Source organism: Furipterus horrens, unplaced genomic scaffold (assembly GCF_987537825.1).
Source record: "Furipterus horrens unplaced genomic scaffold, mFurHor1.1.pri manual_scaffold_8, whole genome shotgun sequence".
NCBI lineage: Eukaryota > Metazoa > Chordata > Mammalia > Chiroptera > Furipteridae > Furipterus > Furipterus horrens.
In genome coordinates this window covers 110,517,041-110,530,295 of record NW_028327178.1, presented here as the reverse complement: position 1 = coordinate 110,530,295, position 13,255 = coordinate 110,517,041, and the positions used below count along the sequence as shown (strand labels likewise).

The following is a 13,255-nucleotide window of genomic DNA, read 5'->3' as shown; positions in this document are numbered from 1 at the left end:
TGCAGCCCTGGGGGGGACGTCACCGCACACAGGGCCAAGCTGCGGCCTTCGGGTGTCGCTGGCACCAAACCCACCGGCCACAGAGCAGGGGCTGGCATCCAGGTGGCCCAGAGAGGCCCTGACCCTGGGAGCCACCCAGTGTCCGGGTCCCCCAGCTGTTTCTGCGGCAGGAGAGAGTGCCCAGCTCGCCAATTATCAGATAAACAAACAGGACCTGCCGGTTCCCAGGAAAGGTGTCTGTGTAAATTAACACATCACGTTTTCTCCTGCGACAGACGGCTGTGTCTCTGGAGGTATCACGTTAGACAGCATGTAGGGTATAACTGTGTCATTTGCATATGCAGATATGCCTAATTACTCAGCCCACAATTAAAGGCTTGTGTGTCAGCAAATGAGACTAATTAGATACATTTATCTATGATAATCAGCATTTTACCAACAAAATAGATTCCCCTTTGCTTCCTTCACAGGGAAGCAGTGTAGGGGGCCCTGGCCGGTGGCCGAGGGGCCTGGGTGGAGGTGACAAGGGGGTCCTGCTGCACCCTCTGCCCCATCTGGCCTGGGGCACAGACCTGCTGTGGCCTGGCTCTGGCCACAGAGGGTGTCCCGGCCTCGGTGCGGATGGAGGTGGAGAGCAGAAGTCCCCAGCCTTGCAAAGCTGGGGGTGGGCAGAGAGGGCCGCCTCTGGGCCAGAGAAGATCGGGGGAGTTCAGAGAGATGCAAAGCCAGGGAGGGCTTCTGTCCCCTGGAAGGAAAGGCAGGTGCGTACCCACAGGTGTGGCTACAGGGGCGCTGTGGGTGTGGCACCCTGGGTTCTGGAATGTCAAGCTGGGTAGTGTCTCGGGCCCTGGCTTTGATCCCTGAGATCTTCCTGGACTCGAGGGATGGTCCCTCTCCAGGGGCCAGCAGAACACATGGAGCCTGCCATGCTGTGACCAGAGACCCCCTGCCCCCCGCTGCCCCCCACATCGTGGGCAGGGGTACATCAGCAACACTCCCAGCATCATCACAGGCAGACCGCAGCTGCCCCACCCAAATCAGTCACTGCACACCCGCAGCCCACCTGCTCAGACCCCCAACTCCCAGCCACCTGTCCGTCTTCCTGCTGTGCGCTGGGCCCCATCTGGGGACACTGACCCCTCCTCTGGACACAGTGCATAAACAGGACAGGACCCTGGACGGGACAGCTGCCGTTTGGGCCTGGGCTCCAGCACAAAGGAGGCCGGCGCAGGTGAGGCTCTGCCAGGCTGTGTCCAGTGTGGGGTGAGGTCCCCACACCCAGAGTGGGGCCAGCGCCCCTGCCAGTTCCTGGCACCGGAGGAGCTATGCACGCTGACGCATGGAGAAGCTCCATAAGCTCCCACTTCCCTTTCCCGACGCCTCTTCACGGTCATCCATTTTGCAGCAATTAAAGCCTTTATTTGGAAAAGACGTGGCACCCGATTTCCTCAGCTGAGACGCTTTAAGCAGAATGTTCCCAGGAGCTGGGAGAGCAAGTCATCTGAGCTGTCCTGAGTCAATTGTCCCATCAGAACCCTGAAGGTTGGTCTCTTTTCTCCGCCCCTTGTGGGTGCCCCTTGCAGGGGTGGAGCAGAGGACAGAAAGCCCAGGTGAGCCAGGGGCAGGGAGGGGAGGGAGCCGCGGTGGGCAGACAGCAGGCTCTCCACCCCTGAGCCCGGCCCCCACAGCCCCACGCATGCTGCCTCTTTGCAAACCGCCCGGCCCAGTGGCTGCCTCAGACTAGAGGCTGCCTCAGCAGGTCCCTCTGGGGTTGATGGAAATCTAATTAGGCAGCACTCCGGCACTGACTGTCCTAATTTCCCCAAGGGGAGGGACGCGAGTGTCTCTTTACTGCCAGGGCTCCTAGGCCCCCTGGCCTTGCACCCCTGTTTTCCAAGCCAAATCCGTGGCTGTGTCACAGATAATGCCTGTGGGAACCCGTAATTAAGGAGGCACCATGAAAGGCATGCATAGTAGAGCCTTGAGAGAGTGGACCCAGAGCCTTCTCCGCTGGTGCTCTGCGTCCAGGACGGGAGGCGCCCCCTCCGGGAGAGCAGACCCCGTCACACATTCTGCATCACTTAGGAGAGCGGTGGGCGCACGGCTGCCGAGGGGGTGGTGCTGAGCACCCCCAGCCCTGGCCAGGTTGGGAGCTCGGCTCCAGGGGCTCCATCTGCCGGAATGCACAGAGAAGCGGCCAATCCGTCGTGGGCAAGAAGCCCTCGTGAAGCATGGGCTTTGCTTCCTGCCCTCACACGGGCCATGCACATGCGCAGACATGCACACGCCGCCCAGACTCTCCATCTGCGGGTTCAGGAGCCCCTCCCAGGCACGTCTTGACTGACGTGCGCATCTCCAGCCTGGACACCATGGCTCTCCTCCTCCTTGGACACTGCCCTGCAGCTCCCTCTCCCCGGGACCCTCGCACCAGCCGAGTCCCCACTGAGGTCCCAGGTCCATGCTCCCCACCTCTCTGCCCCACTCACACCACTGTGCTGCTCCTGTGCCCCCACCGTGTCCTCAGAGGGGCTCCTGCTGAGAGGTGGCCATGGGCAGGGGCAGTGGGGCCCAGCACTGGGCGGGTGGTTCCGGTCTCTGCAGCCTGAGCCAGGTGACCTCAGCCCTGACCTCAGCCTAGTTACAAGAAATAATCATTGGACAGTTTCTTCATCTTAAGCCCTGGCTGGTGTGACCAAGTGCCAGCCTGTGAACCAAAAGGTCACTGGTTCAATTCCCAGTCAGGGCACAGGCCTGGGTTGTGGGCCAGATCCCCAGTTGGGGGCGTGTGAGAAGCAACTGACCAATGTTTCCCTCTCTTTCTTCCTCCCTTCCCCTCTCTCTAAAATAAATATATAAAATAGTGTTTTAAAAAAACAGGGACAGTAAGGTTATGCCTCTTAGAGCACTTTGTTTGGTCTGTGATGGTGATGACAGTGGTGATGATGATGATGGTGATGATGGTGATGATGACGGTGGTGATGGTGATGCACAGAGATACCTCCTGGAGACGCACAGTAGAAAAAGGAGGAAGACAGAGCTACTTGCTCAGCAGAGAATGGAGACAAAATGGGGTGTGGGAATGAACTTTGCAAGTGAGATTGAAGCAGAATTCTAGAGTTCTGAGAACTCATGGTTTAGAGGAAACCCCACCCCAAATCCTACTCCTGGTGAGTGAGGTACACCTGGCAAACATGGCCTTGGAGCAGTGCCTGGGAGCTGGGGGCCATGCACCTGCTGCCAGGCCCCAGGGCCCCCCTCACCTGCCCACACACAGTTTCCCTCTAGGAGCCATGTATTGCCATCAACTGAGTTAATATCTCAGTAAGTGAATTATTACTTTCTGACACTGATTTTTTTTATGTGTTGATGCTAAATATGGTAAAACTTTAAATTGGGGTAATTAATTTGCTGTAAGATGAAAAAGTGGCAACAATGTCCCTTCCCCTCTGACACACCCAGTCAACGTCCTGTGTGCAAAATGCTGCGGACGGGGCGTGTTGCCACAGCGCTGGTCCCGCCGCGGCCCCTCCCTCTGGACCTGTGGCCTCCAAACCCCACATCAGCTGGGCTCAGCCTCGGGGTCAGTGCCCTGAGCACTGAACAGTGGGGCCTGAGCAGACCCGAGCTCCCCGCCTCCCGGTGGAGCGTCGCAGCTGGGGTTGCGGAGGTTCCAACCCAACGCCTGCCTCCTCAGAGCTGCGCATGTGCCAGCCGCGTGCATCTGTCCCCACGGCGGCTCAGAGCACGAGGGAACTGAGAGCAGTCTAGGTGCGGGACGAGGTGACACCCGGCCGCCACCCCTCCCCGCAGATCTGACTCTTATCCCTCCTCCTCACCCCTTCTCCTCACACGTGCAGGGGCTCTGAGCACAAACCACTGCGGTGCACGGGGACGGCCTCCTGGGCTTTGTGGCTGCTGAGGGCCCTTTTCCCGGTTACTGTGTCTCACGGAGGTACTTAGCGCCTGGATGTCAAGCGAGCGGTGCGTGTGGTGCAGGCGCACCACCGGCAGCCCCTGCCGCTGGAGCCGCTGGGAGCGCGCGGCCCTTTCCTCCTCCTCCCAGACGCGGGTGTCAGTGGCCCGGCTCGCTCGGCCGGCGGCAAACAAGCGTGGACTCGGGGTGCTGCGGCCGCGCCCGCCAGCCTCGGGACACACGCGGCAGGCTTCGATGTGCGCCTCTCTGCCCAGGACGCATCCAGCCCCGCATTTGGGGAGGGAGCGCGCGGCGCCCGAGCGGCCGTCAGCACCACGGACAGCGCACGGGAGGCCGCGCGCAGCGTCTGACCGGGGTCCTTTGTGCTCCTTCTAACTGAACGGGAGTGGACCGGAAGGGGTCCTCCGGCGACGGGGCTGACTCTGACTGAGGAAAGACCATCCTTATTCCTGGTGTCGCAGGGTTCCTGGGCTCTGGCCACCGCGGGGCCCTGAGCCCAGGCAGGAGCCAGCCTTGGGCGTCTCCGCAGGCGATTTGCTCCCGGTACACCCAGACCGCAGCCCAGGTCCCCTGCTCAGTGAGCTGCGACTGGCCCGAGACCCTGGTGTGGCCCGCAGCTCCCTCTCCCCCTTTGGATGAGGGAGGCAGCTTCATTATTATTATGAAATGTGGGTGAAGACATGACCTGCCACCCACCACCGCGGCCATCGGGACCTGGCACGGTGGTGACCACGTGACCTGGGGGCACCTCCTCTGAGCCAGCTCCAGGGCCAGGTCACCAGAGGCCTTCTCTCCTCCCGCCTGAGAAGGAGCCGGGCTGGACGTCGTCCTGGGCTCCAGGGGCAAGAGTAGAGGCCCATGGGTCAGCCGCGTGGGGCCTTGGCAGGTGCCGGTGCCGGGGAGGGCATGGGGGTGCGAGCCAACCGGCACTTCTCTCCTCTGGCTGCTTCCGGTGCCCCCAGCCTGCGGTGGCAGCCCTCCCAAGGTTCAGGCGGAAGGGGCTGTTTCTCTCTCCCCCGCTCTCTCTGTTTCCCTCCTCCTCACGCTCCTGTTCACGCGCAGTCTCTGGTGGTCCCTTCTCTCTCCTTGGCGGCAAAGTGCCCTGTTCCTGAAGTTTCAGACAAAGCAAGCCCCCAGGAAAACCCACAAAGGAGAAGAGGAGGGACTGAGGAAACCCCTCTCCAGGAATTCTCAGGTGCAAACAGGTACCCAGGGATCTTAATCTGTCCCCAAAAGGAAGTCCCACGGCACCTGTGGACGCGGGGCAGGCGGAGGCTGGGGCCCCACTGTGCAGCCACCAGCATGTCAGTTCCAGCTGGGAGGACAGAGCTCAGGCCTGAGCGTTTATTCAGGAAACCACGTCAGCGGAGCTGGACAAGCTGTGGGGACAAAATGGGGGGAAAGGGGAGACACAAGAAGCCATCCCCCTACCCCCACCCAGGGCTGCGGGACAAGAGTGCTGGCTTCCGTGGTGACTGGCCGCCTTCTGGGAGATCCCCTGGCCCTCAGGTGAGCAGGACCCTGGGCGGGGGGGCAGGGGGGGGGCCGTGCCTGGGATCGTGGTCCAGGGCAGGCGTCTGGGCCTGAGAGACAAGGAGAAGGGGGAGCCATGGTGGGAAGGCAACCCAGGCTGCGAGCTGCCTGTCCCCTCGGCTCGTGCTCCTCACCCTGGCCGGTCCACACACAGCCCCCTGACCACAGAGGGAGCCCTGGGGTCCAGGCTTGGCCTGCACGGCTGAGACGGCCTCTGAGGCACGTGCTGTCTCTTTGGGGTCCCTTTGGAAGCCATGGTCACGGAGGTGCAAGCAGGCAGCTGGAAGCTCCCCGAGTGGTAGTGACAGAGCAAAGGGTCGGCCCACAGGAGGAGCTGGCCTGAGGGGTCACAGCTGCTGCTCATCCACAGAAGAAACTGCGGTCTGGCAGGTCTGACCCAGGAGAGGGGCAGCGAGACCCCACCGGCCACACACACCCGGCCCCCTTCCTGGGGACCAGGACAGCTGACACCATGCCCCGTGCCCCACACGCATGTCCACACGTGCCAGGCAGCTGCCTATTGGCTCTAAGGGTCTTGCTCTGGGATTGGGAGCCATCAGCCTCTCTCCAGCCTCAACACGCTTTGTTCCTTTCTCTTATTTTGTTTCTAATCTGGGATTTTACTCTCAAAACAAAAGCGGCTCAGAACAATGCCAGACGCCACGGTGGAAAACCCAGTACTTTACCCCAAACGCGCCCCACGTCTGTGCTTTTGGATTTCACGACTGGGTTTCATTTGTGACCGAGTCCACATGCAAAAACGGCATCTGTCCTGACGGAGCTCACACTGCCGTCCGGCCGTGACTGCACACTGATTCCTGAGCCCGTGTGGGGCGCGGGGCCGACAGTGGCCGGATGCCGCCATAGCTGACTCCGCCTAGGACCGTCCCTGCCCAGGACTGGGGTGAGCAACCCCATGTGGCCAGGGCATCACCTATCCAGCCTCCCCACCCCGGCCCACGGGAGAGATGGGGAGGTGGCTGAGGGCATTTACTTTGCACCTTTCCTGCCGGGGACGACGTCCACATGCACAGTTTGTAAACCGCATCTGCACTTTCCGCTGCCGCCTGCGAGGACTGCGCTGTCGTTATCAAACTGTTGGCAAGTAATCACGTGACATTTTATGACTGGGTGTCTGATTAACTGGCAGCAGAGGTGGCCAGACACAGGACGATGCCACAGGGTCCTCAGAGACCGGGTGTTGTCAGGGCCCCAACTAAATGCCACCTGGCCACACCATGTCCTTGGGGTCGCACAGAGCAAAGCAGAGCTGAGAGGTGGAGGAGAGCAAGTCCTCAGGCCGCCACCCCCGGTGCCTAGATCCATCTGTGCTTGAACTCATCCTTGGTTCACATCACCAGAAGCTCTAGAGACACCTTTTCTCCTAAACCAGTTTCATTTAGTCAGGATTCCTTCCACTGCAAGGCATCCCGGAGGCATGGAGTTGGCACCGGGCAACGGAGGTCCCCGTTGAGTCACTGCCCTGAACACAGATCTCTGGGTGCCGGCACCTCCACCCTGCTTGAATGCACACACAGAAATGGAGGAGGAGCGGTGGGTCCTGTCAGAGGCTGATCCTCGTGTTGGTGGTCCACCTGACCTCGATAAATAGCAAACACCCACTGATGGAGCGAGTGGGCCATCGTCTCCCCGCCCCCAGCAGGGGCGTCTCTCCTCCCATTCTCCAAGGCTCCAGCCAACAAACTGGCTCCTACCCGACTTCATTCACGTCTTTTAATAGCGCCACGAGCCAAGGCTGAGTGCCCAGAATATCGCCTTCCAATGCTCTCTGTAGTCACCTTTCATCTGCACCACGTACAAAATCATTTGTGCAGGGACGCAGGAGCCAAGGGAATGCGAACCTGTAACAGACAGGTTCCCTGGGCTCCCAATGGGCCTCCCCATTCCCGGGGAGGGCGGGGGATGCGGCACCCACGGGTGGCCCGCAATCTCCCGAGCGGCCAGCAGGTGGCGGCATCTGACCAAAAACTGCGTTTTCCGGATCTGTGCCCGGTCCCCCAACACGGGTCCCCCACACTCGCCCCTGCTGCCTCCAGCCCTTCTCGGAGATGTTGAAGGTTCTCGGTTTCAGAAACTGGCCCAGAGCCTTTGCTCGTTGGCCCGGAGTGTAGACGCCCCCATGTCCAGGCCTGCCCCACCCGGGCCATCCCTGGGCTGAGAGCCACGTGTGGGCTTTAATTTAATCTCCCTCAAGCGACGCGGGGACTCTGCTCCTGGCCACGTACTGAAAGCCAATCTCTTCGTGCCTGTGACACCACGTGACGTTTCCACGGCCCCACGAACGCCCGCCGGACATCTCCCAGGGTGGTGCAGACACGGAGGCTCCCCTCAGCCCTAGTCCCCCACGCAGTCCTGAGCCCCCGAGGTCCCTGGACCCCAGCCGCCCAGCAGCCCCCACTGCGCAGGTCGTCCGGGGCACCTGTGGAGCTGGCCCGCCCTCCCCACGTCCCGTTCACCCCCAGCAAGCCTGCCACGCCGGCAGGCGCACCCGAGAGGGAGCCTGCAGCCCCTTGATCACAGACTGAAAATGCTCCCTCCAGCGACGGAGCGCCTCCGGGGGTGGCACGCGGTCAGGAGCGCGCAGTGTGCCCCTCGGGTCACCCAGCTGTGCGGCCGCCGGGCGCCCAGACCACCCAAGTGGCCCCGGTGGGCGCCCCGCACACGCTCCCCCTGGGCGAACAGGATGTCCTCGGTGCGTTGTGCGACACCAGAGGCGGCTCCTGCTAGCTACAGGGACTGCGGACCAACCCCCCGAAGGGCTGAAGCGGGTGTCCACGTGGTGGCAGCTCCCGGGGTGGCAGGAGGCAGCAACGGGGGGCCAGCCTAGAAGCCGGTAAAGCGCACTCGCGGAGCCCCGCCCCCACCCTATCGCCGAGACCCCCGCCCCTTCCGTCCCTGCGCTCCCCCCACCCCTACCGTCCGTCTGCGGCGCAGGTGGAGCCGGGCTGGGGAAGAGGCGGTCAGCAGGTCCTCTGCGATTGGACGGCCTGGAAGTCCCGGCGGGCGCCTCCGCACCTTAAAGCACGAGTGAGGCAAGCGGGCGCTAGAGCCCGCCTCCCAGCCCGCCGTGCGCAGGGGGGGAGCAGGAGCAGGGGGTGGGGAAGAGGCGGGCCCGAGAGGCCCCCGCGCGGAGGCTCAGGGACCCACCAACAGCCGGACAGACGGACGCCTGAAGCCCGGAGCAGCAGCTGCGGCAGCCGCTGACTCGGGCGAGCCTCGGGGCCGCGGGCCCTCGGGCCCCGGAGGCGCGGCCATGGCCGAGCTCAAGTTGTCGGGGGACGCGTACCTGGCGCTGAGCCAAGGCTACGCAGCCGCCGCGGCAGCTGGCCTCGCCCTCGGGGCTGCCCGGGGGCCCGAGGCGACCCATGGCTACGGCGCACCGGACCTGGGCGGCAACCCCGCCCCGGCGCCCGCGCTCCGCACCCCTGCCGCGGCGGCCGAGAGCAGCGGCGAGCAGAGCGGCGACGAGGACGACGCCTTCGAACAGCGGCGGCGGCGACCCGGGAGGGGGGCCGCGGCGGACGGGCGGCGGCGGCCCCGGGAGCAGCGCTCGCTTCGGCTCAGCATCAACGCGCGCGAGCGGCGGCGCATGCACGACCTGAACGACGCGCTGGACGGGCTGCGCGCAGTCATCCCCTACGCGCACAGCCCGTCGGTGCGCAAGCTCTCCAAGATCGCCACGCTGCTGCTGGCCAAGAACTACATCCTCATGCAGGCGCAGGCCCTGGACGAGATGCGGCGCCTCGTGGCCTACCTCAACCAGGGCCAGGGCCTGGCCGCGCCCCTCACGCCCTTCGGCCAGGCCGCCGTGTACCCCTTCTCCGCGGGCGCCGCGCTGCCCTGCCCAGACAAGTGCGCCGCCTTCTCCGGGACGCCCTCGGCGCCTTGCAAACACTGTAGCGAGAAACCCTAAGCGCCCCGCCGCCCCCTCCTTCTGCGCGAGTCCTGGATTTCACGCCGACCGTGATGACTGCGTCCCCCGTCTGGACCGGACCCCGACCTCGCTTCCAGCCCGTGCCCGCTGAACAGCTCAGGGCCACGGGAAATGCGCAGCCCGTCCGGACCGGGACTGAGCTCTGAGTGGGGCCCTGGAACCCTCGCCCAGGAGTCCGAAGCGTCCATGGGCACGTTCCCAACGCCCGCAGTCACGGAGTGTGGGGACCGGGCTCGGGGTGACCAACACTGCTCTTCGGGGCGGCGCCGCTCACCTTCAAAAAGAAAACCGGGGCTACAGCAGGGCGGCGGCTGCCGTGACCTCGGGCGGCTGGTTCCCCCAGCAACAGCCCGCCCGCCGCTCCAGAGCGCAGGGACAGAGCCCACCCTGCTCAGCGGGCCGTGACCCTCGCGCTGGGACACGTCCTCAGTCCCCTGTCCCCTCCGCGGCTCTTAGCAAGCCTCTGGGTGGGCGTGATCCCGAAGACACGCCGCACCTCGCTCCGCCAGCCTTTGCGGCTCCACGACCCTGCGCCCCGCCCGGAAAGGACGCGCCCGGCATGGCCCCGCAACTAGCAGCTGCCGTTTGCCAAGGAGCTGGACTTCGGAGGCCAGGAAAGCGGGTCCTGGCTTCTCGGCTCCCCCGCGTCTGAGTGTGTTTATTTTCTCGCCTAACCAGAGGAGCTAACTAACCTCCGTGGGTGAGTGGACGCCAGACCCCGCTGCCTTCAAACCTGCGGGATTTGTCCACCTAACAGCCGCTGAGCTCCCCAGGGCGCGGCCCCTGTGGAGTTAAATGGAGACGGCGCTCTGCTTCAAGGCGTCTGCGTGAAGGGGTCCACTCCCTCTGCGCGTGGGGTGTCAACCGAGGGCCTGGTCTAGCTCCGGCGACCTGGCAACACCTCCCCCCGACCAATCCCCATATGCTTTGGGGGGAAGAGGCTGGCCAGGGGTGAGTACCTGGGGGGGCTTCGCCCTGAGCAGTGCGAACGATGAGGAGGTCTGTCTCTTTTATGTAGGGCTGCAGCTCAGAATTTTGGTACCTTTGGGGTCCAGCACAGGCACACAGTCCTGCCGGCACCCTGGGGACTGCGCTGTCCCCGCCGGTTTGTGCTGGAGCTGCTCTGCTACAGTATCTGCTTTATTAACCCAGTTGTCGTTAGTGCTGCGCTGATGGGGAGAGGACGCCCGCCCTACCCAGCGTCTTGTCTATAGCACTTAGCGCTAATTAATACATTTCAAAGGCCCGTTTGTATTTGCAAACTGAGGTGTGTGGTTACGTTTTCTTCCTAAAGACACGTGCGGAATACCAGCTTCTGCTCATTTACATTTTCATTCTTCCCCGGCCTTCTCGCTCTAAGAGGCGAGTGGGCCAGTTTTGCAGTCACAGAGCTGAGTGTTGGGAACTCTGCTTCAGACGCCCTCTGAGTGACGAGGTCACTCCCATCGGGCGCGGGGGTCATTTCAAAGTGACCCTGATCAACGTCACAGGTGACTCACCATCTGAAACAGGGCTGCGTGTTCTCGTTAGACCACACGTGCTTAGTACCTCGTTTGTATTCAGAATAAAGCGTTTGATTTCAACGTCTTTGTTTAAATGTGATTACATTTTAATATCAAATTAGTGTTCCTTTGTCACAGCGCAGTTTCAGTTTCCGGAACGTTGCGTCAGCGGGGGCCACAGGCCTCTACTCCAGGGTGTCAGACCTCTCCCAGGTGCAGACACTGACCGGTCGCAGCAGACATGTGAAATTATCAGAAAAGGTGAAGGAAGAAAAATCTCTGTTGGGGGGAAGATAACAATTTTTAAGAGAACCATTTTTCCTGGCTGCTGTGGCTCAGTGGATTGAGCCTGTGAACCGAGGGGTCGCTGGTTCGGTTCCCAGTTGGGGCACGTGCCTGGGTTGGGGGCCGGTCCCCAGTGTTGGGGGGGGGCTGAGAGAGGCAAGCAGGCCCTCACACAACGATGTTTTTCTCCCCTTGTCTCCCTCCGTTCCCCTCTCTCTAAAAGTAACTGAATAAAATCTCTAAAATAAATAAATAAGATCTTTAAAAATATTTTTTTGAAGAGAAGTATTTTAACTACTCAGAAACCCTTCTAATAACTTCCTTTAAGCGGAAGTTAAATTAAGTTAAAACTTTTCTTTTCATTGCAAAGCTGTTTAACCTCCCATTCCCCCAAGTCGGCGTGCCTGTCGCCGGGGTTCAGCTGGGCGCCTTCTCAACGTGAAACGAGGTAGGTTTCTCAACGGGGCTGCCCGTCACGCAGACTGGGGCAGCAAAGTGAATGTCATTTGGCCTCTCCCACGTTGGCAGTGGAAACTCCTGTTCTCAGACAACCCAGACACTGGAGAACTCTCTCAGCACCAAAGACCCGGCCCTCCACAGTCCGTGCGCCCCAAATACGACCACCCAGAGGTGCCTGTTGCAAGCCAAGACCTTCTGGGAACATTGGCGGGGACTCCCACTCTCTGCTCCAGGGCTGTGCTCCTGCAGGGGTGGCGGCCGCGGCGTGGGTCAGCCTGAAAGGACTCGCTGCCCGTCCGCCCTCCCGAGCCCCTGCTTCTGCGGCACTGCGCCAGGAGTGACAGGAAGAACTTCATTACAACCCGGGTCTGACACCGCCTTTCACAATGCGCAGGCTCAGCTCCGTGTCAGGTCAGGCAGGTCACCGGCTGCGATGAGGATGTGTCCCCGGGACTGAGGTACTCACAGTGCCCTTCAAGCTCGTGCTGTCCCCTACAAAGACTGCCTGCCACATGTGGGACTTCACGTCTTCTAGGGGTGAAGTATATGGAATGAGTTAAGAACAGCAAAAAATGAATTTCACCTGTTCATGTTAATGATAACTTTATCAACATATGAGAAATAGTATCACTTCAACATGCCATTCGTGTTTTTAAATTATTAGGGAGATAATTGACTCTTTTTTTCATGAGAGGGCTTCAAAATCCAGGGTGTCTTCACGTGAGGACCAGCCCACGGTAGGTGCTCCGCGGCCACTGCAGCTGTACCTGGAAACGTGGGTATAGGAAGTGCCCGTGTTTCCTTTGCTGCAGGAATCAGGAGCTGACTCAGGGAGTGACTTCCAGAGCCGGACAAACAGGATGGGCCTGTGCTCATTCCTCTTCCGTGTTGGCTTGCAAAGCCCAGCCGGGGCCGGGGCAGCGGGAGTGGCCATGACCGTTCCCTACCCAGTGCAGTGAGGGCCGTACATGTGCCTGGTTCCACGGGCCGCCCAGCATCGCGTCGCTGAGCCGCACCCAAGCCTGGGGGCCAGCGTGGGGCAAGTCCGGGTCCTTCCACTCCGCCAGGGGCTGTCCTGACCCCAGCACAGGCTTCCTCCTCGATCAGCCACCCAAACCAAGGGCTCAGCGATGCTGGCCAAGCCTCCCTCAAGCCCAGCTTACGAGCCTGGGAAGCCAGATTCATGGGTGCTTGGGGCTCCGTAGGGTCCCTTGCCGGGTCAGGAGAGGCCCAGGCTGCACCCCATCTCCGTTCGCTGATGGGCATGCCTGCTGGCCCCAGGGCGCCCCAGCTCAGCAGGTGGAACTAGAGGACACGCAGATTACTGAACAAAGTGGTGACGCTAACGACTGACCCCGACGGACACGGCTGTGGGCTGCCCTTTCTCCCTCTCTGCAAACAACTCCTGCAGGAGGATTTCACCCACCCCCCTGCTACGCTGCCTGCACAAAACCCAACTGTTGGCTGAGTTTTCCATCTGCTGAGGGAGGGCCTGGGAATTCAGTCCCTACGGGGCCCTAGACCGTGAACACCCAGACCTGAGTTTTCCCCCAGGTAGGACATTTGCTCCCATAAAACCTGCAATAG

The 13,255-nt window shown here is 61.7% G+C and overlaps 1 protein-coding gene across 1 annotated transcript; it reads left to right on the top strand.

Moving 5' to 3' along the window:
- Positions 1-8,694: 8,694 nt before the first annotated feature.
- On the top strand, positions 8,695-10,104 carry BHLHE23 (basic helix-loop-helix family member e23). The gene has a single exon (XM_090285355.1). The coding sequence runs from the start codon at positions 8,742-8,744 to the stop codon at positions 9,399-9,401; it is 660 nt and encodes a 219-aa protein (XP_090141481.1). The 5' UTR covers positions 8,695-8,741; the 3' UTR covers positions 9,402-10,104.
- The last annotated feature ends 3,151 nt before the right edge of the window (positions 10,105-13,255 follow it).

Bases quoted from the DNA above. Each gene is read 5' to 3' on its own strand.
- BHLHE23 (XM_090285355.1), top strand. From the start codon at position 8,742: ATGGCCGAGCTCAAGTTGTCGGGGGACGCGTACCTGGCGCTGAGCCAA.